The 26,730-nt window shown below is 36.2% G+C and overlaps 1 protein-coding gene across 6 annotated transcripts in view; it reads right to left on the reverse strand.

Annotated features, from left to right (window-relative positions):
- The window catches only part of LOC121486587 (TLC domain-containing protein 4-like), a 104,758-nt gene that overhangs the window by 18,929 nt on the left and 59,099 nt on the right, over positions 1 to 26,730 (reverse strand). For all 6 annotated transcript variants that reach the window (XM_041747564.1, XM_041747561.1, XM_041747563.1 and 3 more), the window contains 4 exons: positions 26,605 to 26,694; positions 24,819 to 24,877; positions 22,484 to 22,578; positions 2,205 to 2,278 (listed from right to left, as the gene is read on the reverse strand). In XM_041747564.1, the coding sequence (XP_041603498.1) occupies positions 2,205 to 2,278; positions 22,484 to 22,578; positions 24,819 to 24,877; positions 26,605 to 26,694 (318 nt within the window). The remainder of the gene's footprint in view (positions 1 to 2,204; positions 2,279 to 22,483; positions 22,579 to 24,818; positions 24,878 to 26,604; positions 26,695 to 26,730) is intronic.

Raw genomic sequence — 26,730 nt, forward strand, 5'->3', positions numbered from 1 at the left:
TACCCAATGGCAAGCACTGTGCCAGGTGCTTTATACACATGATCTCACTGAATCTTCACGACAAACTGTGAGGCCTATAGGCATCATCATCCCTGTTTTATAGGTAAGAAACCAATCTTAGATTAAATAATCTTCCACTCATATACAATGGTGAGTGGGAGAGTTTGGATTTGATTGCAGGTCTTTTGACTTCATAGTCATTGCTCTTTGCTCTAGATTTTCACATTATCAGAGTCTTTGAGGATTGCAGAAGAATTATTATTTTAAATATATAAATGGCCAAGCCTAAGAAACTTACTATCTTCTTGAAGAAATATTACACCATCTGAAATACTAGCAAACAAAATAATGGGTAATACAGCACCATAATAAATCCATCTGAAATACTAGCAAACAAAATAAGACAGTAAACAAAATATAAACAAAACTTGGGAAAGAAAATGTCCAGCAGCAGCTCTGTAATCTATTTGCTCTTATTTGGGGAGTGAAAGGATCACTCTTCCTCTGCTCCCACAACCTTTGGCAAGAAAAAAAAGATCAGTCTAGGGGGACCTAGGTGGCTCAGTCAGTTAAGCATCTGTCTTCAGCTCAGGTCATGATCCCAGAGTCTCAGGATTGAGCCCCCACATTTGGCTCCCTGCTCAACAGGGAATTTGCTTCTCTCTGACCCTCCCCCATTCTCATGCACTCTCGCTCTCTCTCTCAGATAAATAAATAAAATTTTTAAAAAATCAGGCTAATTGCTTGGTGAACATACTAATGACAGATGTCCTGATAAACAGACTTAGGTATTTGTTGCAGGAGAGTCTCATCCATGGAATGCTTTTCAGATATACCTAGTTTAGGATTGCTTATGGTACCCCTTGGGGAATATTTCATAAGTTATGTAACTATCTATTAAATGGCAGTGTTTCATAACCTCTATGTCCACAATAGGAGCTATCTATACTGCCTATATGGCCCCTCATAGATAACCTTATTCCAGAGTCAGCCCAATGCCAAAAGGACCCAGGGAATCATTTTGATGGTCCTGAACATCTCCCTAATTTGCCAGGGCTTCATGATTACCTGGACCCTTGGGATTATTAGTAAAGCTTAATAGAGGGTACACTCTAACCCACACGAGTCTGGTGTGACACTCTCAATTCCCTGGGTTATCTCTGTCCTAAGTCACAAAAGGGCTAACTGCCATCCTGGGAGCCTCCCCTGGCTTTGGAACTTTGACCTAAGATTTAAAAATAGGTAAATTTTTCAAAGATGGAGGATGTGAATAAGGGAAGAAACGAAAGAACCACTCACAGGTGCATGACACAGTAAGGGCTCAAAATGGACCCAAATGAGTAGGAAGAAATAAGGCTGGAGACATGTGGAGCACATTACAGCGAACCTCAAAGTCAGAGAAGTGTCTAAATAGGATGCAGTTTTTAGAAGAAAATAAGGTACAGAAAGTGGATCCCAGGGAAGATTACATTAGTAGCCCTGTGAAGAGAGGACTGAAGAGAGGGTCAATCTAGAAGGAGGGAAGTCAGTCAGAAGGCTATGGCAGTAACTGAACTGTGGATATCCAGAAGGCCCTCACCTAGGACCATGGACATGGAGTGAAAAGAACAGCTAACGTTACACAGAAAAGACATCAGCAGTCCTCACTAAATGACAAGATAAGGGTAATACAGCACCATAATAAATCCATTGGCAAATATGAGCAACTACCTCCTCCATGGGGTGGAGCTTAATTTCCTTTCTCCCTCACCTCCTTGAGAGTGGGCTTTACTTCATATCTTGCTTTTCAAGAATAGATAAGGAAAAGAAAAAACTTCACAGTGGAGAAACTTGGTAAACACCACTTTAACCATGGGATGCAAGTTCACATCCCCAGTGATGTCACATGGACATCATGTTCCTCCTGACATGATGTGATAAGAAGGGCATTCTAGTGTCAAGAATGTGAACTGTACCCAAGTTGAACCCAAGTATAATAAAGCATCACCATCCTTCAAAGAGAGTTTTGTTGTAAACTAGGACCCCCACTTTCTAACTAGGTTTCTCTCACCTTTCCAAAGCTTGGTTTCCTCATGTGCACAATGGTGATAATAATTAATATCACATATTCTCATTTTTATTCAGTAGCTTTAGGATCTTGGAAAAAACTTCCCCAAACTAAAAGTAAACAGCACAAGTTTAAAACAATGAGATTAATAACCTACCGCTGATTCACAAAAGGGCTGGAAAGTTCTGCAAGCAGGCGAAAATTCCCAATAGATGCCAGGACTCCATACCTCTGGATGATAGACATAAAACACAATGTCAGGGAGGACAAGCTTATCAACATTTCTAAATATTAAAAGAACATTCAATAACTTCTCCATGTAAAATAACAATCAATACCAAAACAGACCATGTCTCCTAGCTGATTTTCTTCGTTATGAGAATTTAGAAATGTCACTACAATCCTATAATATTTTTAAAAGACAGCATATTGTACAGTTATGTGCACTTATAAAAACAGATTTTAAGCAGTTGTTTCCCATGTTGAACTAATGAATTCTGCAAACAGCCAATGGTAGCAGCATTCTCAAATTACTGTAAAAATAATGACCAAAATAGCATAAATTTCAGAAGTTGAAGAATTTTATAGCAATGAAATACCTAATAGAAACTCATTTTTATATCCATTAATAAAAGTATCTTTAAAATCTCAAAAGTGTACTTAACATCCTAAATAACAATATGTGAGCCTGTGAGTAGATGCATATTTGCCAAGGGTACACACATGCTAAAACTTATTTATCGCACTTGACCTGAAAAATATATTTGTCAATCAGAAGATACTGCAGCTAAAACACACACTTTAAGGACTTTTATGAACTTAGAAACACAATGCCTAGTAGTACATTGTATGAATTTAATAATAGGAAAAGTAGAGCTAATAAACATTAGAAAGAAGAACAAAAGTATACATTTCAAAAATATCATGTAATTAAAAAATTATTGCTAGGTAAATAGTCATTTCAGTACTTCTAATTCAATCAGAATTATGATCACACACAAAAAGAAATAGTCCTACGTACCCCCAAAACATTAGATACACATGGAACTTCAGAAACCCAATGCCTAAAAGCTATACCATGCTGTCTTCCAAATGGGAATGGTACAAAGCAATAAAAACATGAACTTTTCATTTGAATATTTTCAGTTCTTCTCCATGGAAATTATTTTAGGGATTAAAAATTCAGAGCTTGGGGATCCCTGGGTGGCTCAGCAGTTTGGTGCCTGCCTTTGGCCCAGGGCATGATCCTGGAGTCCCGGGATCGAGTCCCATGTCGGGGTCCCGGCATGGAGCCTGCTTCTCCCTCTGCCTCTCTCTCTCTCTCTCTCTCTCGCTCTCGCTCTCTCTCTCTATGTCTATCATCAATGAATAAATAAAATCTTTAAAAATAAATAGATAAAAATAAAAAAATAAAAATTCAGAGCTAGTTACACAAATTAGCTTTTCCAACACTAATTTAGAACTTTTTGTAATCTTAAACTCACTGGCCTTAGTGAAATTGAAATGTGTGATGAGGAGAAAGAGAAGAAGGGCACCTGGGTGGCTCAATGGTTGAGCAACTGCCTTTGGCTCAGGGCATAATCCCAAAGGATAGAGTCCTGCATCAGACTCCCTGCGGGGAGCCTGTTTCTCCCTCTGCCTATGTCTCTGCCTCTCTCTGTGTGTGTCTCATGAGTAAATAAATAAAATCTTAAAGAAAAAAAGAAAAAGAAGGAACAGAGGGAGCAGGGACAAAGACAGCAGGTGAGTATTGTGCACGGGGGTGATCAACTTTATCTAAAGTCAGCTGAGACACAGCCACACCTCTCCAAAAACACTGACAACATAGAAATAATCACTCACATGTGTTATTACTTTAACAAAGAATTATAAAGAATCAGTGTTTATCTGAAATTATATATTGTTTTGTACTATTTACTTTTCTGTTACAATAAGAGCTTTTATTTAAAAAGATTAGTTTAATAATGGCAATTAGTAGTAATTAAGAATAGGACTAATTTAACAAGTAAATGTATGAAAACAATATTTTTATGCTTTTTTTTTAATAGGAGGAGAGAGAAGGAAAGGCGGGGGGGGGGCAGAGGGAGAGAGGGAGGAGGAAGAGAGAGAGAGAGAATCTTAAACAGGCTTCGTGCCCAGGAGCTGATGTGAGTCACATTCTCAGTACCCTGAGATCCTGACCTGAGCAGAGATCAAGAGTCAGATGCTTAACCAACTGAGCCATCCAGGCGCCCCAACGTTTTTATGTTACTTTCTACCCTTTTATTTAACTCTTTTTTTCTGGATATTTAAATTTACTAGGCTATATTATTGTATATTTCTGAGGCTTTGTAAAAGGAGAATGTAAATACAATCGGGACTAATTAAACAGTTGTCTATATTTAATAAAAAATAGTGACAACTTCTTATCTATGACACAGTAGGATATTTTTACTCTGTTTCCTTTTCCAATACTACTACTATGAACTGCCTGCAGCCATTAGGTGAATTATATATATGTAATACACACACATACACACACACACACACACACACACATATTTTGCTTTTATTCCCCAGGAATGAACTACAGTCCAGCATACAATTCACTTTGATTTCTAACTCTGCTCTTAGAAGCCCACATTACTTATATCGGTCCAACAGGATGACCTCAACCTAAATATTTTCCTAAGAAAGATGTGAGCATAATATACTTGAGACTTTACTTACTAGCAACAGCAGGCTTCTTAGAGTTATAAGAATTAAGTCCCTAGCTCTCTTAAAAAGGTCCACCTACTTTATTCCTACAGGCTTGTTTTGCTAGACCAACTGTTTGTTTCCAAGGTCCTCTGCATGTATAAATTCATCATATAGACTACTCATTTCTAAAATAGCCATCCTTTTCAACACTCCAAAGCACACTGGGTGGATTCCAAGTAAGTTAGAGTTCTAGTAAAGAAAATCCTGTTCAGTGTGGCTACTCTTTTCTGGTAACATTTTTTAGTTCAGAAGCAGTCTAATTTCCCCAAAATGAGTCATTTTTCCATTGCAAGAGTGTTCATCACAACCTGCACACCACATGAAATAACTAAGGTTTGGATTGTTCATCCTTTTCTGGCTGCTTACCGGTCCCCTCAGTAATCACCAAACACTTTTAGAGAAACGGTACATAAATACCCATTTACTTAATGTAATACTTTTCTTCCTTCTCCAATTTATTTCCAAGTTACAGAAGGACATTCTCCTTGCCTCACACTCTAAACATGTGATTTTACAGCTGGCCAACATTTGCTAGCAATAATTGTAGCTATGTTGTAGGCACATGTCTATGGAGATCATCTCCTTATATTTCCATAAAGTCAAAACTTTCATTGTTTTTGCAGGTTTTGAGGAAGCTAAAGGTGACAAAGAACCTTCATTGTGAAAGCCTCAATGTCACAGGTAAGCAAATCACATTCCTTTTTAGCACTGTTCTATGCATGATGTAGAAGACATTTCGCAGGTAGTAACTTTTCATTTTATTTGGTAAGAAGTTGATAGACCAAATGGAATTTGCCAGACTTACATTTGTGCTGTCTGCCAAATATGCAGACAGATTGAGCAGAATCTAATCCATACTTGAACACATCAACAATTTTTGTTTATGTGGATTCTTTATAATCTTTATAGAAATCAAAAATTCAGCTTGAACTCCATTTTTCAAATCAAAGTACCTCAGAGCTAAGGGAACATCTTTTTGTTGCTGTGATTCGGTGCAACACTTGATAGAATGAAGAAAGTATGATCATTAGTAAGATCCAACAGAATCAGCTCTCTATGTTGTAAGAAGCCAACACATCTGTTATCAAAATTTCCCTTTTTTTTTTTCACTGACAGGATGTTTTAGTTGCAACCTCTGAATCAGGAAATGCAACTTTAGTCAGTTCCATAGAGCAATCAAGGGAAAAAATAAAATGTGAACCTCCATGTGATATGTCCAAGTTAATTCAGTGCCTGCTATTTTCAACTGAACGTCAATGTCTTTTTGGAAAATGAAAAAAGTACAGATTGAGATGCATTTGCTTCTCTCATTCCAGACTTGTGAGACTCAGTCTCTTCAGGTGCTTTTACATTCCTATCTCTACCAGGCCCAGGTTAATTTGCCAGAGCTACTATAACAGAATACCACAGGTTGGGTGGCTTAAATAACAGAAGGTTATTGTTTTACAGTTCTGGAGGCTAGAAATCCTAGATCAATGCGCTAAAGATCAAGGTGGATCCATGTTCCTTCTGATCCATGGGACTCGATGTTCCTTCTGAAGGTTCTAGGGAAGGCTCTGCTCCAGGCCTCTCTCCTAGCTTCTTGCAGTTCCTTGGCTTCTGGCAGTCCAACTCCAATCTTTAGGCCTTTTCCCTGTGTGCATGTCTGTGTCCAAATTTCCCCGTTTTTGTAAAGATACCAGTCACATTGGATTAAGGACCCAACCTTTTCAACAATGACCTTGTTTTCAATTAACTAATTACATCTGTATTGACCTTATTTCCAAATAAAGTCACATTCAGAGATAGTAGAACTTAGGACCTCAACAAATGAATTTGGGGGCGGGTTACAATTCATTCCATAACAATGCCCAAGCTCAAATTCTTTTCCACACGTTGTGCAGTATGGTCTATCTTGGTTATCCAATTCCCTCATCCATGTGTCTTTCCATACATCTATAATAACATACCACTATATACTAATATATGTAATAATATACTTATTTCCATATATGATAACTATAACCTTCTTTATTGGTGATGCTTAGAGCATTCTGGTGTTGGTATCATAACTATTCTCATTCTGGTTATCCAAACTTCCAATAGACAAAGATAATTGTTAATGCTCATGATTACAACATACTTCAGTTCCATCATTCAGCATAATGTGACAATGAATGATCCATTATTGTGAATTGCAAATCATGGTTGCCATGATTTTTTTGCATCACAGAAAAAGATTTCACAGGATGTAAGACTTTCAGTGCTAAAATGGTAAAACCAAAATGGACTTGCGCAGGCCACTCCTATCTTTGTTTTATTATGAATTTTATTATAATAAATCTCAAATGTCAGGTGAACTTTTTCATTTTAATACATAATCAGAATCATCTTCCCAGCAATGAGAAAGAGACATGAATAAAGAGTAAATGTCTTGGGATGCCTGGGTAGCTCAGCAGTTGAGCATCGGCCTTCAGCCCAAGGCATGATCCTGGAGTCCTGGGATGGAGTCCCATATCAGGCTCCCTGCTTGGAGCCTGCTTCTCTTTCTGCCTGTGTCTCTGCCTCTCTCTCTCTCTCTCTCTGTGTCTCATGAATAAATAAATACAATCATTTAAAAAAAAAAAGAGTAAATATCTGACCTAACTCATGCCGCACAAAGAAGCACTTTGAAGATAATAGGAAACAAATTGCCTTGCATATGCCAAGTTTCTTGATGTTTTGTGGATTTATTTTTTAGTTTTGGTGATTTGTTTGAAGTTTAGGTAAGTGTTTCCAAAGGAAGTAGTTGGAATATTTCAGTTAAGAAAAGGTCAGGAAAATAAGTAATTGTGTTTAGTTGGAGACCATCCCAGTAAAATTAAAAAGCTAAAATGTCCTGCTTTCCTCTACTACATACTTAAATTCTGCAGTGAGCAGAGCAAGGGAGAAGAGCTTTGAAAATAGTGCACAGGTAGAACATGATTTTTGGGGAGGCGAAAAAAGCAAGGAAAATAGTTACTTTAGGGAGATTCTTACTTGAAGCACACATATGAAAATCTTAGAAATATTTTTTATAAGGAGAAATCCTCTATTATAATAAATTTATGTGTGTAATAAACATTTACTCTTATTTTTTTAATCTTTTTTTAAAAGATTTTATTTATTTATTCATGAGAGATGAGAGATGAGAGAGAGACAGACAGACAGAGACACAAGCAGAGGGAGAAGCAGGTTCCATGCAGGGAGCCCGACGTGGGACTCGATCCTGAGACTCCAGGATCATGCCCTGGGATGAAGGCAGCACTAAAACACTGAGCCACCAGGGCTGCCCTACTCTTATTTTTAAAGTTAATTCTCTCATTTATAACATTGCCTTTCTCTTTTCAGGTAAAGGCAGCTCTTATTCCAATCTATTTTTCTAACAATCTTATTCTTTTGTTTAATTGTTTTAAATCTATGGTATTCTAGGTAACTATATCCAATGTTTAGAGAGTATGACAGACCAAACTACTATAAAATATGAATTAATATGTCCCTAGGGTCAGCCAAAGCCATGCTAAATTCCTTACTGTATCTTTCAAGTAAATCATTTTTCCAAAGATGAGATCCAATACTGAAAAATTTTTAATTTTTGTGATTTCTAAAATATTTGCAGATACCCCAAAGTCATGCAAAATATTGAAATAATATTCCAGCAATAGTCTTACTCTCAAACTTTAAGAATTTTAAATATTTCTCTCTACTGAACTTTAAAAATACAAAAAAAAAAAACATGAAATGTACTGACTTTTTTTAGTCTAGAAAATTATTTCTTTTAACTCCTTTCAAATTGGTATAAAATTAAAAGTAATATTAACCAAAACATCAAATTAACATCAGATAAAACCTGACTTTATAATAGTCTTTAAATATTAAAAATGACTAGCAAAAATTATAAATTTTGTATGTTACTTTCATCTAAATTTAGACAAAATGCAGTATCTCCACACTTTGAAAAGACTTTCTCTTGAGATTATGAAAAATTGGGCATAGCATCCTAGCTGTTCTAATTTCTCTCCCCTCTTCCCAAAGAAAAGGGTTAGTTCTCTCATTTCTAACCCAGTGGTTCTCAAAGTGTGATCACTAGCCTAGAAGCATCAGCATCACCTGGATATTTGCTAGATATGCATATTCTTGGGCTCCTGAATCAGAAATCCTGGGGGTCAGATAAGCAATCTAGTTTTAACAGGCCCTCTACATGATTTCAATATTCACTAAAGGTACACAACCATTGCCCTAGCTTACAGATGACCTAGGAATCTCTAAGCCCTCAGGGAAACTATCTCCCTACTTCTCTGACATTGTAATTAGTGAAGATTTACAAATCCCCCATCATATCCCACCAGCATTATGAAGGTAGACTAGCTGTATCTCTCTAGAAATTTTTCCCTGATTCCTTAATATCCATCAGGGTTAAGTGTCTCAACAGATCTCTCTGCTTGTCAGAGTACTTAACTCCCTGCAAATATCTACATTCTTTGTGTCTCATTTACAGTTCTATCCATAAAGCTTAGTGCAGTGCCTGGCCTATATTTTCTGAGTTGAACCTCACCTGCCTCCTCAGTGTGAAACAAGCAGAATCACCTCCAAAACCAGAATCCTAAGAGTCCTACAAACCTATTTCTGAGTGGGTAAGCACTCTAATGAGAATATTAGTATTCCATTCTAAAAGAAAAGGAAAAAAATATCCAGATGTTAATTTTGTAAAGAGATCAGTAAAAAAAAGTTAGAGGTCATCATAAATGTGTATGATAAAAAGAAAAGTCTGTTATTTAATCTCCAAAAATTGATACATTTAGATTAGTGAAGCAAGACAGAAAAAAGTGGGTAGGCAAGTAAAAGAGATAGGGAATATCACCTTATTTCTATCAGATTGGCTAGTGTCAAAGCTAAAAAAAAAAGTAAAAAGTTAGTGTTTGCAAGGATATGAAGAAAAGGGAACCTTCATACACTGTTGGTGGGAATGTAAACAGACGTAGCCACTATGGAAAACAATATGGATGTTCCTCAAAAAATTAAAAATAGGACTACCATATGATCCTGCAATTCTACTTCTTGGTATTTACCCAAAAAAAAATAAGAACACTAATTCAGAGAGATATGTGCACCCCTATGTAGCATTATTAACAGCCAAGATATGGAAGCAACCTAAGTGCTCTCTGATAAATGAATGGGTAAAGAAGATATGGTATATACATATAATGGAATATTAGTCATTAAAAAAAGAATGAAATCTTGCCATATATGAGAACATGGATGGACTTGACCTAGAGAGTTTTATGCCATGTTAAAGAAGTCAGTCAGAGAAAGACAAATACCATATGATTTCACTTATATGTGGAATCTAAAAAAACCAAAACAAATGAACAAGCAAAACGGAATAGAAAGACTCACAGATACAAAGAACAAACTAAACTAATGGTTGCTAATGGAAAAGTCTGTTGGTGAGGGACAGGGCAGGTGGCCAGATGGGTGAAGGAAGTTAAGATGTACAAACTTCCAGTTATAAAATAAGTCATAAAGATATAATGTACAGCAAGGGTAGTATATAGTTAATAATATTGTAAAAACTTGGTTTGGTGATGGATAGTACTACACTTACTGTGTAGATCATTTGGTAATACATACAAATATAAAATCATGATGATGTAAGCCTGAAACTAATAGGATACCATATGTCAACTATACTTTAATTAAAAAAAAAAAAAATAGAGGTAAGAGAATTTGAGACCTGCATAACAGCTATGGACCAGAAGGAAACTCGCTAGAAGAGGGCATCAATGAGCCCTTTATTAACTGCATAACCTTATGGTTATTAACTGAATTTCTCTAACCCCATTTCCAGATTTCTACAAATATGATGAATACTTTTTAATAGAGCTACTGTTAGGAGTGTTTGACGGCTGCTGCACTATCATCATCCCTGTTTTACGGAACAGTGGAATGATAGATGGAAGTGTCTAAGAATGCTACTTGATTATCACCACTGTATCCCAATGCTGATGGCAGAATTTCCATATTTCTTGGCTGGCTGACTGTCAGAATCTTTCAAAACCTTATTCTCTTTGGAAAATTCATTATGATAATTAAACAGTTAAGTCTGGGAAGGCGGGAGACTTAGTATAGTGATCACAAGCCCATGGCATGGAGGCCAGGCTTTGAACCCTCTCTCTCCTGGGTGACCTTGGGTGAAGCTGATCTAAATTTCAGTTTCTCCATTTGTAAAATGGGCATAATACCACCTTTATGACAGAACTGATGCAAGAATAAGATGAAATGTGTACCAATGGCAACCAAGAGAAATATGAAAACAGAAAAGTGAAAAAAAAATCTGTAGTTTAAAGGTAAAACTGAACCTCATAATTTTTCACACCATGATTATGAAGACGATTAATTAAGCTTAAGGACGAGTCCTAAAAGGACCTATTCCTTCCTGTCTATGTATTAGTCTTTGGCTCACTGACACTTGGGTGATTTCATGGGATGAATGGCCCAACTGGAAATGATGAGGAAGAGGTAATAATAACACATCACCGTCATGATTAGTGAGGACTGAATGTGGGCTCACTATTCTATTTCAGTATAAAACATAAATTATGTCAACACATCACTCCTCAAAAATAGCTAATGTTACTAATTGTTGCAGAAAAAAATCCAATTTGAAAAGGAAAATAAATACTTCTTAGGGCGAACTGCTTTATTTACAGAATAGCTTATGCCAAACTTTCTACCTTACAAGGATACTTCACCCAACCCAAACTTCACTCTGTTCATGACAACTTTATGTTCATCACCATCAGGATGTGGTGGCCTCCTTTTACCCACAGATTTTGTAATCCCATCTACCAAAGCTCTTTCAATTTGCCCTTCAGCCTGGACAACTCCAGGTTAAGAAGTATAGCATCTCCAAAAGCTGCCTACTCCACCTTGGAATTGCTATTCAGAAGTTCCAGAACAGGGGATCCTTGGGTGGCTCGGGGGGTTGGCGCCTGCCTTTGGCCCAGGGAGCGATCCTGGAGTCCCAGGATAGAGTCCCACATCGGGCTCCTGGCATGGAGCCTGCTTCTCCCTCTGCCTGTGTCTCTGCCTCTCTCTCTCTCTCTCTATCATGAATAAATAAGTAAAATCTTTAAAAAAAAAAAAAAAGTTCCAGAACTACACTGCACCCTCTCTGACCTCTACCTGCCAGTCCCTACTTCTGATCTTGCTAATCCAAATATCTCTTCTTCACATGATAATTCTTCAAATATTTAAAGATAGCACATGTCTATCTTCTTTCCAGGTACCATTTCCCCAACTTGCTAAAAAAAATTCTGATCTACCCTTTTCACAGGGTTCCTGAGCCTTATTAACTGCCCATCTTCAGAAAGTATAAAGAGAACAAACAACTAACCAATCTCTTAGTGAAAAGAAGCATTTACACACAATAATCTCTACACATTAACCAGTTAAGTCACACATGCACATACATCTTTTTGAAGGCATGGAGTAACCTTTCCAAAGAGAATTTTAGCAGAACATGTCAATATACTTAAAAATGTACATGCCACTTGCCCAAGATTTCCACTCTACAGAATTATTCTTTGAAGATAACTGTGTATCGCACAAATATGGCATAAATATGAAAAAATATAAGGATGTTCAATCTATACATAATCAAGAAACTCTGAACAGACACATAACAATAGGGAATTGGTTAAAGATGATTATATATCCACATGCCACCAAAAGAGATAACAATCTGACCAGATGGCCTGAGAATAAAAACATTTTCGGAACTTAAAAAAGACTTAGAGAATTTACCTCCTTCATGCTCTTCCTTAGGAAATCATTTGAGGTTATGCTACAGCACAACAAGTGAGTGAACCAAGAAAGACAGACACAGGATCCAGGAAACAGTGACCCCACACCAGGAAAGTCATGGCAGGAAGCCCAGGACACTGGGAAGCAGACCTAGAGAGCAAGCTGTTCAGACTGGAGTGGCGAATGGAGGGCTCCAAGGGCTGGGAAAAGACAATTGCAGACATGGGATGCAATCCTTGAGAATATGAGAGAAGTCAAATGTTAAATGATAAAGGCAAATGTTGCAAGAAGAAAGGGAGGCACCAGAAACTCTAAGCAAAAATTAGACAGGAAATGTAATCTTGCTTGTGCAGTGAACTATTTTAATATAATCATCATAAACACATTATTCATTTTCTCTGTGTAGGATAAACTGGATATAAAGGAAAACTTAATATGATTATGGAATAAAAGGTAAATAGTTTAATATCTTGGCGATACAAAAGTCCGAGTACAAATGACAGAAATTGAGGAGTGAAGTAGGGGTTAGAGACACAGAAGGAAGAATTGAAGTGCTAATATCTTCACCTTAAAAAGTGTATCAAGAGGTGCTATGGAACCAGAAATAAGAATTTTCAGAGGAACTGAGACAGAAACTATAACTCCTTTAACAACACTGAAATAGAGGCATGAACATTAAACTTTTATCTATCACAGCATGAAGATAATAAACATTCTCTCACATTGACCAAGACTGGGTGATAGTCTCCGAGGATGGCCACCACCAATTCCTTCTCTCTTTGTTTGTGCACAATGATCCTCACAGGAAGAGGTGGAGTCTAGTTTTCCTTCCCCTGAATCTAGGCTGCCCTAGGAAGCTCACTTGACCACCAGAATGCATTGGAAGTAACATTATGGGTCTTCTAAAGCAAGGTCATGAGAAGCCTTCCAGTTTCTTCCTGAGAAGCCCAAGGCACACGGAGGGGCCACATATGTGCGCTGTAGGCAACAACATGCTGAGGTCCCAGCAGACAGCAGCAATTCACGAGAAGGGGCTACTGGAATGAGCCCCTTTCCACCCAGTTGAGCCTTTAGAGGACTGCAGTCCCAACTGCTACCTAATAGCACCCACGGGAGAGACCCCATACAAGAACTGCCCTGCTTTCTTTTTTTTTCCTAACATCATTAAGAACTCATTGAGTCGATGGGTTTCAATGGCCACAGTAGTTTTTGTAATTGATGATCAAAATGCCACATTTTTCAGCCAACTGGACTACCTTCATGTTGGTTCCTGTGTCCTTTTGACACAGCCCCCATTAGTCTTTGATGGGTTCCTTGCTTTCTGATACAAGATTACCAGTTATTTTGTTGTATGCAAACTTCAATATGTAAAACAAATGTTACATTTTAGTTTTGATCTCATTTTTGTAATAGTCATACACAGAATGCTGTTTTTGACTTATGCATGCGTACATAGGAAAAAAGCAGAAATACATTCCTATGTGTAAATGGTAATTAAATAGATATAAGTAGTTATGTCTGGGTTGTGGGATTGGGGCATTTTTCTTTTTGCTTGTCAATGTTTTCTAATCTTCAAGTAAAAATGAATGACCTGGCTAATTAATTTTTTTAAATGGCCTCTGCTTATACATTTTTTTTTCATAGCTTTTTAATTTACAATGTTGCTATAAGGGGCTTAACCACTGTTTTCCAAATGTATACTTCTGTGGTTCTCTTTCTACCCTTCTGAAGTTCCCCTTTGCCTCTTATAGAGGATTATCCTCCTTCTGGTCCCTGACCATGACCTTGATCACACTGCCTCCACAAGACAAACCTTACTTCTAATGACATATGGGCCCCTTTCCCCTGGAACAGCTATGTTATTGCCACAAACTTCATAGCATCTAAGTTACCTTTCTGCACAGTGTCTCCCATTTCCTTCCATGGTATCACACTCCTCTAGTGCTCTGGGTCATTTTGCCCTTTTCATTCTCTTCATTCTCTGAAATCCAAATTAGTCACCATGGTCTATTGATTACAAAATAGCTTTTAGGTTTTTCTTCTTCATTAATATGACCACCACCATAACCACCAAAATTAAATTCTTCATAATCTATCACTTCTACTACTCTGATAACCTCCTACAACATATCCTCCCCCATGCAGTATTTTTTTCTATATATTATTATCAGCTTTACCTTTGTACTATGCCAATTGTATCAAGTTATTTTTTGGCTAGAAGTCCTACAGCAATTCTGGGGGGAAAAAAAACAAGGCTGGTAAGTTGGAATGTTCACTCTATCAGGTGACCCCATCTTACTCATCCAAATGTACAACCACTACCAGTCCCCCATGGATCCTATGCCCTTACTACAGCCCCTGAAGATTGGACCTCTTCATAGAACTGAGCCCTTACTACAGCCCCTGAAGATTGGACCTCTTCTCCTCAGTGATTTTCATGTCTTCTGACCTAGGAAGCCTTCCCCACTTTTTTTGCTGCCAATCTAAACATATTTTTTTTTGAGATTGAGTTTAAGTCCCATCTATCTCAAAAGCTTTCTTAGAAATTTTTAAAAAGCATAAATATATATAGGAAAATCTAGGCACAACTTATATTCACTTCAAGAATATATATCAAGTATTGTCAACTGTTATCTCTGAAGAATCAGACCTAGAAGACTATATATACTATATACTAAGCATTATATTTCAACAAACTCAGAATTTTGTTTATAAATATCCATATGTAGACAAAAATATTTATAGAAATTAACACATTCATCTTTTCATTCCCTAAATTGCTAAAGCATTACTGATTTATCAGCAGCTGATGTATTGGTTGAATTTTTTGATAACTTCCTATGTTTAAATCTTAGCTACCTACCAGAATTCCACAAGTTCTATCATATCCTTATCCCCTACCCCCAGAGCTCCTTAGTTCAAAACCACACAGGGGTATAGAACTATGCTTCAGTAATCTTGCTTCTGTATTTTCTGCTCCCGTACCTCATGACTGGCCACCTGATTAATCCAATGCACCTATGACAGCATTAAGTGTGGCATGTACTTCCAGGGGCATAGGTAACTATTAGATAAGCCTTAGGTTATGTGTAATTCTTCATTACCTTATCCCCGGCTCTCCTACTGAAGAAAACCAACCAAAATACAAATGAGATAGATGTTATTAATGGGAGAGGTTTAAGTCTACTCTAATATTTTTAGATACATGAATTATAAATTTTGACACTTTATTGTTAGTGAATTATGACAAAACTCACAACTTACTTCTGGCCAATAACGGGTTTCTGACTCTACCATTTATCTACAGTACAACTCACACTTGCCTTGGCCTCTACATGACTCCCTGAGGGAAAACAAGACAGGATTTGGCTGATCCCTTCTGGAGCTTAAAAGAAAATTCTCCCTTTAGCCACTGATTATGAAAATCTGGATTTTTCTCACCATGGGAAATTTCATTTTCTTCAGCTGAAAGTGGCTAGGGTTAGAGCTTTAGTAGATAAGAGAGAAGGATAACTAAAATTATTATGCATCTACTCCTGTTAGCATGGTCTTAAATACTGTGCCACTATCAATGGCCTGGAGTGGGATGGACACCCTATCTCACCACTAGGGCTAGAGAGAAATGCTGGGCATCTCAAACTGGACACTTGTGTAAAAATGTGACTGTGTTCGGCATGGCAATAATGAGGTGCTTTTTCATAGGTTATTACACTGACCTGGAGCCTTAACACATTTCCATGGAAACTCTTTTCAGAGTACCATCAATCTTAAAATGAGACTTTGGAACAAAATCCATCCTATATTTAATAATTATTTGCTGAACTGTAATCATTCAAGGCTTTTGGTTATTTATTTACAAGACAATCAAAGGTCTAAGCTAACACACAGAACTGGATTGCCAAATGAGACTAATGTGAAACTGATCTTATCTAATATTAAGCTTTACTAAATGTTCCAAAGATAGAAGCAGCCAAATAATTCAGAGGACACAGAGAGAGGTGGGGGACGTCAAAGGCAGCTAGCAAGCCAGGTCTTCCCTGTGTTGAACAGGAAGCTCTGGTGCCGAAGAAATGAAGACTCCACTAAGTGACATTCACAAAGTTCCCCATACAGCAGTGAGAGTTTCACTTGTAAAACAGCTCTTTCCATACCCCCAGAAAGTTGTACGGCCAATATGACGTTCTCCAAGGCAGGCCTCACAGCAACTCCATTCACATTACCATGTCATCTTTGGCCAGGGCCATCTTAAAGGCATTTCAGAGTTCAGGTCTCTTCCTCTTAACATAGATCAGAACTCTGTTTACCCAAAGGTCCTGCTGACAAGATCAGACTAGAGTCATCTGCCCTCCTTTCTTCCCCTCCCTTTCTTCCAAGAAGCAAATGGATTTGTAGGCCAGCTGCTTTCACCCCTTCCTGCCACGGTTACTTAAGAACTTGGTGATATAATTTAGCTTACTCTTACTTGCCCATTGCCTAACTTCTCAGTATTAGAACCAAATCAAATCATTTTAACAAAACTGTTGAATCACAGAATTTCAGAATTAGAATAAAACTTCAAAGATACTTTAGCGTAAACTCCTACCCAAAGTTTTTACTTGCTATATCTATTTTTTTATATCTAGCTGATTTAAGATATCTTATGGTAGAACTATTTTTAAAAGGTCACTGTTATAATCATCTATTCATTGAGTGTCTCTTCTGTAAAACAGAAGTCTGGCCTACTTCTCTTTCACTGTCCTCAAAGGTCCCAGTTCCAATACCTGAATTAATCCAGAATAAATCTACTCTTCTTCCACTCAATAGTCCTCTCACATTCCCAAAGATATTTCCAAACCATCATGTCCTACAATTTATCTTTATAGGCTCACCTCTCTGGGTCCTTCAATTGTCACAGGATGATAGTTTCCTAATCTAATCTCCACTCCGTTATTCTGGCAGCCCCGCCCCCACCCCAGGCATATGCAAGGTCGGGGACATCAGATAATGAGCTTGGGTGTGGTCTAACCAGGAAATCTGTGATTTTTGTTTGAATTGGATACTCTGCCTCCCTTAATAAGAGTCTAAATTTGAAAGCAGCATTCTTTTTGAGCAGATGTGACATGCTTTTGGTACAACTGAAGTTGTGGTCATTTACCACCTCTGGGTCATTCCTCCCTTCTTATACATTGCCACACCTAAATGCAGACCTAACATTTATCACTATTAGGTTCCACCTATTTGTTTCAGCCTATTGCTCCAGCCTGAAACTTTTTAAGAATGTAATATATTATCCAGCATATTATTAGTTCTCCTTCCTCACCTTTAGTCATTTGATAGGCTTGTTAAAAAATAAAACAAAAAACAAAAAACAAAAAAAACTTTCTTTATTGTGGTAAAATATATGTAAAAGTTACCCTTTTAACCACTTTTAAGTGTTTAAGTCTCCAAAACTTTTCATATCCCCAAACTGAAACTCTCACCCATTCAACAATAACTTTACCCCTTCCACCCAGCCCCTGGTAACTTTTCTTTTCTGTGTCCATGGATTTGACTATTCCAACACATCATATAAGGAAAATCATATGATAGGACTGTTTTTTAAAAAAAATCTAAGACAAATATTGACTAGGGTAGACATGGCAAGCCTCTCAGCTGACATCTATTTTACTGTCACACAGAAGTCCAACCTATAAACTGTTTCATTTCCTGGTATTGAAAGGAAATAGGCTTCAAAAACCAAGCCAGGTTAGAAAGGGAAAGGGAGACAGTTCTGCTAAAATAATCCAACTATGCAAATCTGAGGGGATTCTCTGCTCTCATAAGAAAGCATGAAGAAGCAACCACAGGGCCAGGAAGGAAGAGCTAGCCTTGAACTCCACCTAAACCAAAACAAAGGGCGGTCTTAAGGAGCTTTGTTATGTTCATGAAATAGGGGGAAATGGTCACATCAAATATTAAAGTTTTAATATTTTAATAAAAATTAAAACAAATTCCAAAATCCAAACTCATATATTATATGTGTGTGTAGGTCTTTACATATATGCACACACATAGAACATAGTTTTTTTTTTTTTTTTTTTTAAACATTTTTTTTTAATCTTTATTTATTTATGATAGTCACAGAGCGAGAGAGAGAGGCAGAGACACAGGCAGAAGGAGAAGCAGGCTCCATGCACCGGGAGCCCGATGTGGGATTCGATCCCGGGACTCCAGGATCGCGCCCTGGGCCAAAGGCAGGCGCCAAACCGCTGCGCCACCCAGGGATCCCAGAACATAGTTTTTTAAATAGCCACTTAACATTTTAACCACGACTAATCCCTCAATTAGTAGTAAGAATTATAAACTAACTGTAAAACTGTGGTTGCCTATAGATTTGAATAACTATACAATACTAACAAAAATCTAAATCACACAGACCTTACTACTGAATCTTGCTTTAGCAAGCTATATTGGATGGCTATTTTATTACTTACCTCATCAACAAAAGTATTCATTTTTTGAAAGTTTATTATCTTTTGAAATGTTGCTCTAACAGCTATGATAGTTACCTAAAATTTTTCTTTAAGGCTCTCCTAACAGGAGAAAAGGAGGAAATACATTATTTATGTCTAACTGAGAACAGGCAACACTATTCAAGTCATCTTAAAACATTTTAACAGTTTAACACTGTTAATGATAAACTGTTAGTGAGTCATGGCATTTGTTTCATGACACTGTTGTGGCAATTCTTTTTTTTCTTTTAAAGATTTTATTTATTCATGAGAGACATATATAGAGAGTCAGAGACACAGGCAGAGGGAGAAGCAGGCTCCAGGCAGGCAGCCCGACATGGGACTCGATCCCGGGTCTCCAGGATCACGCCCCGGGCTGAAGGCGGGACTAAACCGCCGAGCCACTGGGGCTTCCCATGGCAATTCTTTAGACTAAACCGGAAACCAGTATTTTTCTAATTCTTGTCTCCTGATGTAAATTACAACTTTTTATTATATCTGACATAACAAGTCTTTCATTTTTCAATACCACTTCATACATACTTGCTTGCAAAAATGTTTTTAAAATGTGGACACTGGAGTATAACACTAAACAAAAAAACAAATTCTCACCCTCAGGGTATCACACTGCACCTAATTCCCTTACATAAATTCACTGAGAACCTTGGAAACCAAATTCTCTTCCTAAATTGCAGCTGCGTGGTTTAATGATTAGATTCCAAGGTAGTGTAATAATGCAGAGGAGTTGGGGAAAGTATGTATAGCAGTGCTTTTCTTTTCAAATTTACAAGTTTTCCAAGAGTATTCTAACTTTTATTTAAAAGTTGTGGTTTGATAGGGGGAATGAGGTGATTCACAAGAAACACAGAAGAAAACAAAAGCTACCAATAGTATCCTGAGTGAGGGAAAGGTAAATACTAAGAAAAAATCTGTAGGATTATCACCTTCTTATATAGAGAGATTTCTTAAGCTCTACATTACTCCACCAGAGAATTTTCAAACTCCATTAAATATACTGAGAGAGGTACAAAAAAAATCAAGATGTTATATAACCTATTTAATAACCTATATTTAAAAGGATCTTACTTTTCAACTATTCAGTAGAGCATACATTTAAAACCTACAGATAACTCATCTCTATTTTTCATTTTAAGTTTTATTTAGTTACAATCAGACAGTCTTTTGGGGTGTCTGGTTGGCTCAATCGGAAAAGCATGTGACTTTTGATTTCAGGGTTGTAAGTAAGTTCACGTGGAGAGAGAAGTTAAATAAACTTAAAAAAAAAGAAAATTTATGAAGAAAAGAAGTTACTACAAATAGCTTAATTAGTTGTATGCATATCAAGTCAAAGTGCTTTCCAAACCCCAATTATCAACATATAAGTGAGGAAATTCATAAAAGTTTATGTAAAATAATAATAGTAGTTGTTACTATTATTATTTTGTTAGCCTTAAATTGCACAAAGTGACCTGGGATTCACTGCTTGGAACAAAAATTTTTCTAGAGTTGAACTGGAAATGTAGAATCCATAAATGACAAAGGTTCACTAACTACATCTATAAGCATTTATTATTTTCTAGGTTTTCTTTTTTGTTTCCCTCTAAATAGATTCACTTAGATAATTATAATTAGATAAATTTACCTCATATCATTTATTTCATACAACATAGGAAGAAACCAAAAAAAGCAATCATCTCTAGAAAATACAGCAGTTAATTTTTTTTATCAACTAAATAAAGTTAATTTCTTTCAAAAAAATCCAGCATGCACCTTGATTTTTTTCTATAAAAGCATAAAAGTCCAAAGAGAAAACAGTATATATCCCACATAATTAAACACTCAATCGCCAATCCATGCACAGCCAGCCCTTTGGCAAGCCTGTAATTCAAGGGCTGAGAGAGAACGGCAGCTCATCATATTCACATTTACAAGTTCACATTAAGTGACCTGTTATCTTTCATCAGCTTATATTCTTTTCACAGCACAGTGGTTATTTGTGACGCATGTTCAGAGAACATACTTCTATACTGCAGTATGATACTAAACTTACATGGGCACCCACACATTCTTCCCAGATTTAATCAGTATTTTGTTAGTCAGCTTTCATATTTTTTAAGCAAGTGTTTAGGAAACAAGTGCTTGTACACCAAATTTTCAAGAACTGTAAAAGGTAAAAATCTATATTTTATAACTACTTATAATCTATTAAAATCTAAAAAGAAGACAAACAGTAGGAAATGCCACTAAAAATAGCCTATTGGTTCAGAAAAATAAAGGATATCTTTTGGATATACATAAAGCACTTGTTTATAGCATTAAAACCAGCATAGTTTTTAAGACATTTATGTTAATGATTTAGATTTATGACTTCAAATGGGTGATATAGTCATGGAAGGCCAATAATATAAGGACTTTAGTAAAACCAAATAAGAAAAAGTCAGTGGTTATATTTAAAAAGTAGAAAACATGGAGTTGGTATACCATAACTATTACATAAAATTTAGATTATCCTAGGGGCATCTCAGTGGCTTAGTTAGTAAAGTGGCTGACTCTTGATTTTAGCTCAGGTCATGATCTCGGGGTTATGAGACTGAGCCCCAGGTCGGGCTCCACACTCAGTGTGGAGCCTATTTAAGATTCTCCACCTCTCTCTGGCCCTCCTTGCTCCTGCTCTCTCTCTTGTGCCCATGCATACACATGCGCTTGCACATTCTCTTTCTAAAAAAAATAAAATTTATGTTATTCTATTTTACATGTATCGGTTATTTCCAAATATCTATTTGGGGCTTGTTGGCATATCTAGGTTTAAAAATAATTGATTGTGGAGAAACCTAACAAACATACAAGGGATATAAACTTGCTAATTTACAAAGGTATAATGCAGGAAAATAATTTTAGATATAAAACAATATGCATTACTGCCTGAAACATTCTGTTGAGTAGTACCCTCTATTAGTTCAGTCTTAGAACTCTGATGAAGTATCTGTGCAAGACTCTCCCAAATGCTCCAGTCTACTTCAATGTAATTACATATATACATGTAACTGTACAATAATTAAACAGAAAAGAATTATAGTAACTGGTTATATAAGAATCTATTCCTAACTCTGGCTGTTAGTCATAAACGCATCTAGAAAGACAGGCAGATATCAAAAGCTACGAAATCCTAAATGGTTTAGGTGAAAATTTAAGAAACTAGGGTCATCTGCCTTAAATTTTATAAATCCAAACAGACATACTAATACAAGCACACAAGTAATTATTTTTGTTAATAAAAAGATGACATATCACAAGGGTGATCCCTGAATGCATCTGGAGTTGGTCTTTATAAACTGAAAATTGTATGCTTCAATGTCTGTTCACCTTTAAGTCATCATTCCCAATCTTGTCTACTTGTCAGACTACTGTAAATTCTGGCACTCACCAGTACATAGTAGTATGCATACAGCGCTGCACAATGGTGAATTATAAAATATTTGTCACCAATCACTTTCCAATACAAAATGAGAATCAACAAATCTGAAAAAAGGAAAAATAAGTGAGATATTACATAGGAAGAAAGCTGTTTTGTTTTTCAAGTGTATTTAACTTTCTTCCTTAAGGAGTAGACTACTTCACTAGTCTAATTACCCATGTTATTGTAAGGTATCGCTTCCACACAACTGTTTTCCCAACTCTACTGTGACTACCCCCAGATGAAGACCAAGTCAGGGAATCTAGCACAGTGCTGACCACACAGGTAATATATTTGTTGGAAGTATAAATGAATAACTTGTTTCCAGGGTTACATAAAACAGAAATGTTATTGAAAAAGATAATTTTTAAATAAGCTTAAATTACTGATGTTTGCTACTATAACAATTCAGATAAGATGGCTGCAGAAAAGGTACAAAATGACAACTCATTTATGACACAAATTCAACAAACAATATTTAAAAATTAACAAAGGATGTAATTATTCATTCAAAATAGCAAAAAAAAAAAAAAAAAACTAAACCAATTCAAAAGATATACAAAGAGGTCAAGGCATCAATTTCTCTTTAAAAGATCCTAAATCTAAGCACCATGATTCAGAAAATAGTTTCCCTTAACAAAACAGAATGTTTAATGAAACAAAAACTTCTCAAAATGTTAACACAACTATTTTCTTTCCCAAATGGTTAAATGTGAAATTTAGACATGGAAGCAAATGGCTATCATGGATGGAAACCAGGGGAGGATTCAGCATTTATGGGGTTGGAGCTAATATATAATATTGGAATCTTCTTTTGTACACTAAAAAAAAAAAAGAAAATTACTGATACAAAACTAGATGTGAATATTTATTTTAAGAAAAAGTAATCAGATTACAAATTTTAAAGAGAAAGCAAATAGTACAAATGTGAAAATCAAGAAAAGATAACAGTATTAGAACTGACTGCATGACAGACCTGCAAAGATACATTTTCCACTACATATTTTGGCTGTACACTCTTTGGTCACCAATTTCTATGATAATGACCTTGTCATATTTTCCACAGACAGAATAAAAAGAATTCACTTTCATTCAGCTTGGTTTAGAAAAGCTGGTTTCAGTTCATAATTCTTATTTTTAAATGCTTCAGATTATTATCTTATTTGAGAAAAACTTTATCAAGTTTCTTTTATATAAGACTTTCTGGGGGAGCCTGGTTAGCTTAGTGGTTGAGCGTCTGCCTTTGGCTTTGGTCGTGATCCTGGGGTCCTGGGATTGAGTCCTGCAGCAGGCTCCCCGTTTCTCCCTCTGCTCATGTCTCTGCCTCCCTCTGTGTGTCTCTCATGAGTAAATAAATAAAATATTAAAAAAAAAAAAAGACTTTCTGGGTGGTGACTACTCTCTGAATGGACAATACTCTTAATACTCTTAATGGGATGTACTATAAATGTTGTGTCATCCTTGTCAATGACAGTATTTTTTGCTAAACAAACATTCTCACTTAGTTTCCCTTCTGTCTCTTGTTTAAAAGGTTATTCCAATCCCATCCCACAAGAGGAGAAATACAACAGAGGGAAACATGGAGCAGAAAGAGTCCATGATCTTAATGGATTATGACTAAAATAGTTTTCCTTTGTGAACTTTCCCCAGACAATACAAAACCACAAGCATAGGAATGCATTTCAAGTGTCCTTGCAAGTGAAAAAGACCTTCATGCTTAAATTTCATTTGCTTCCACCCATTCCACCTGAGAGACCCTTTAGGCCAAAAATGGACCATTGCTAGTAAAAAAAAAATATCTTGGCCTGAGACCCCACTCATAGCTCTATCTTCAAAGAGAACCAGAGAGCCAACAAGAAAAATGTTTCATGTTCTACCATCACAGCAGATATTTTTTCCCTCTATATGGGTCCCACAAGCAGCTTCTCAAATAAATAAACCAAAAGCACAGACTACGTATTCTTTGCAAAATCCCAGGAGTAGCTTATTTTTTAAATTTTTTTTTCTTTTTCTTTTTTTGGTATATTTTTTTATTGGAGTTCGATTTGCCAAAATATAGAATACCCAGTGCTCATCTCGTCAAGTACCCCCCTCAGTGCCCATCACCCAGTCACCCCAACCCCCTGCCCACCTCCCCACCTTCTACTACCCCTTATTCATATCCCAGAGTTAGGAGTCTTTCATGCTTTGTCACCCTCTCTGATTTTTCCCATTCATTTTCTCTCTTTTCCCTTTTAACCCCTTTCAGTATTTTTTATATTCCATGAGTAGTTTAAAAAGAAATAGTGACCAACATATCACATACCAGAAATGAGGTAGCCTGTAGCAATAGAGATATTCACTTTCACAAGCGATGAATCACCCCTATAAATATTTTTAAAAAAAAGAGTTTCCTTTTTAGCACATGGGTTATAGATGACAGCTACATTTTTTTTAATTGAGAAATAGAATTAAAATGCTTCCTATAGATTCTTGAATGGTAAATTGTCATTTGTACCAGGCCCTATGTTAGCTATGATATACTTCTAACTACACAAATAATCATAATCTCTTATATTAGCTAAAAGTTTTATATAAATAGTTTTACCAAAAGACAACTTCATATAAATGTGTTTTCGTATGATTTGTTTCTGAAAGGATTCAAACAGATTTCCAGATGCTGGATTTTTGTATTTTCGGGTTTTTTTTTTTTTTTTAATTTATTCGTTATTCTAAATCAGAGACTCAAATACCTCAAGAAGTCATCTAGCCTGCCCCTGACCTTAAGGCAATCAATACACTATGATTAGTATCACTCTACTGATGACTGGAGAGATCTGCCTATTATCACACAACTGGGAAATGGTTAGAACAGGACAGTTTAATTCTGCTGTTTCAAAACCTATACATATCAAGATCCTACAATTTGCTCTAATAATTGTCTTTACTCCAAGAAACAAATATGAACTATTAGCCTTTTATCTGGTTTATAAGGTGAACTACTGGTGAAATGAACACAAAATTAAACTGATAACAGCTAAACTGCAAATGGAAATGTTTAGCAGAAGTCCCGTCTTCTTTATAAATTTTGACCTGCAAATATAACCCAGGAAAATTGAACTTGGAATAAATTGCAGCATCAAAGAAAAGTAAAAAGTCTGATAAGGACAAGAATTGGTCACTGAATCAAATCTTTGTCATAAAATTTACCTCCCAAAAGAACTGGTTCTGTTGACAATCATTTACTACAATAAAATTAGGAGAAAAAACTTAGAAACAGTTTAGGTAGATTACATGAAAACCTTATGGAATTAAATTCACTAAATTGATTCACTTTGAAAAATACCTTTCTGAAGAGAATTTATCAATACTGATTGAATTCTGATGAGCATAATTCCATATTTATTAAAATGATATTGCTGCAAACAAATAACCAAAAATTAAATTGTCCCACATCCCCCAGAGCCCTCATCTACTACATCCCTATGCAGTGCTTTCTCAAAACATACCTCACCTCTCAAACAGCGAAACTAAACCTTCTCATATAATGCCAGGAAATACAGTTTGCAGTATCTCTGCCATTGGAATGACATTTAAATTTTTCAAAAAGAGTCAGCTTAGAAATTATCCTATTATTGCTGAACATAGTTATTATTAGTACTTCAAATCTCCTCACGTGGTACTAACTTCGTCTTCATCTATAATCCTAATTTTTATACCTTTGATATCAAATGATGGGTTAAACACAAGACTGAGTCTTAAATAGATTATTATCCACATTGACTATCCTATCTCAATAGTAACTCATTTTTGCTCAAAACAGTGGTTACAACATATTGGTTTTACTCACTAACTCAGTATAGATGTTTACATCGTCGTCATATTCTCCCTGTTTTGGATAATAATTGTGATAGTCGTACAAAGTGGCCCTCATTATTTGTGTTCAACTCTAAAACCCTTTTATTGCATCTTGCTGAAATAAGCCTGAACACAAGCATTTTAATAAACCATGCACCATCAGTATGTTTTCAATTTTAAAGTAAGAGATGTTCTTATTAATTATTAATATCAAAACATAAAATCAATTTGACTATATTGGAAAGAAAGCTTACCAGAGTGGATCAGCCATTGTAGCCTCATCAAAAAAGAAAAGGTACAGGCCAAAAAGCCCAACCACCAAAGAATGGCATGTAGATACTACCCTGAAATGAAACAAAATATAAAGATTTTAGGTTCTT

The sequence above is a fragment of the Vulpes lagopus genome, chromosome 3, assembly GCF_018345385.1.
Source record: "Vulpes lagopus strain Blue_001 chromosome 3, ASM1834538v1, whole genome shotgun sequence".
Classification (NCBI taxonomy): domain Eukaryota; kingdom Metazoa; phylum Chordata; class Mammalia; order Carnivora; family Canidae; genus Vulpes; species Vulpes lagopus.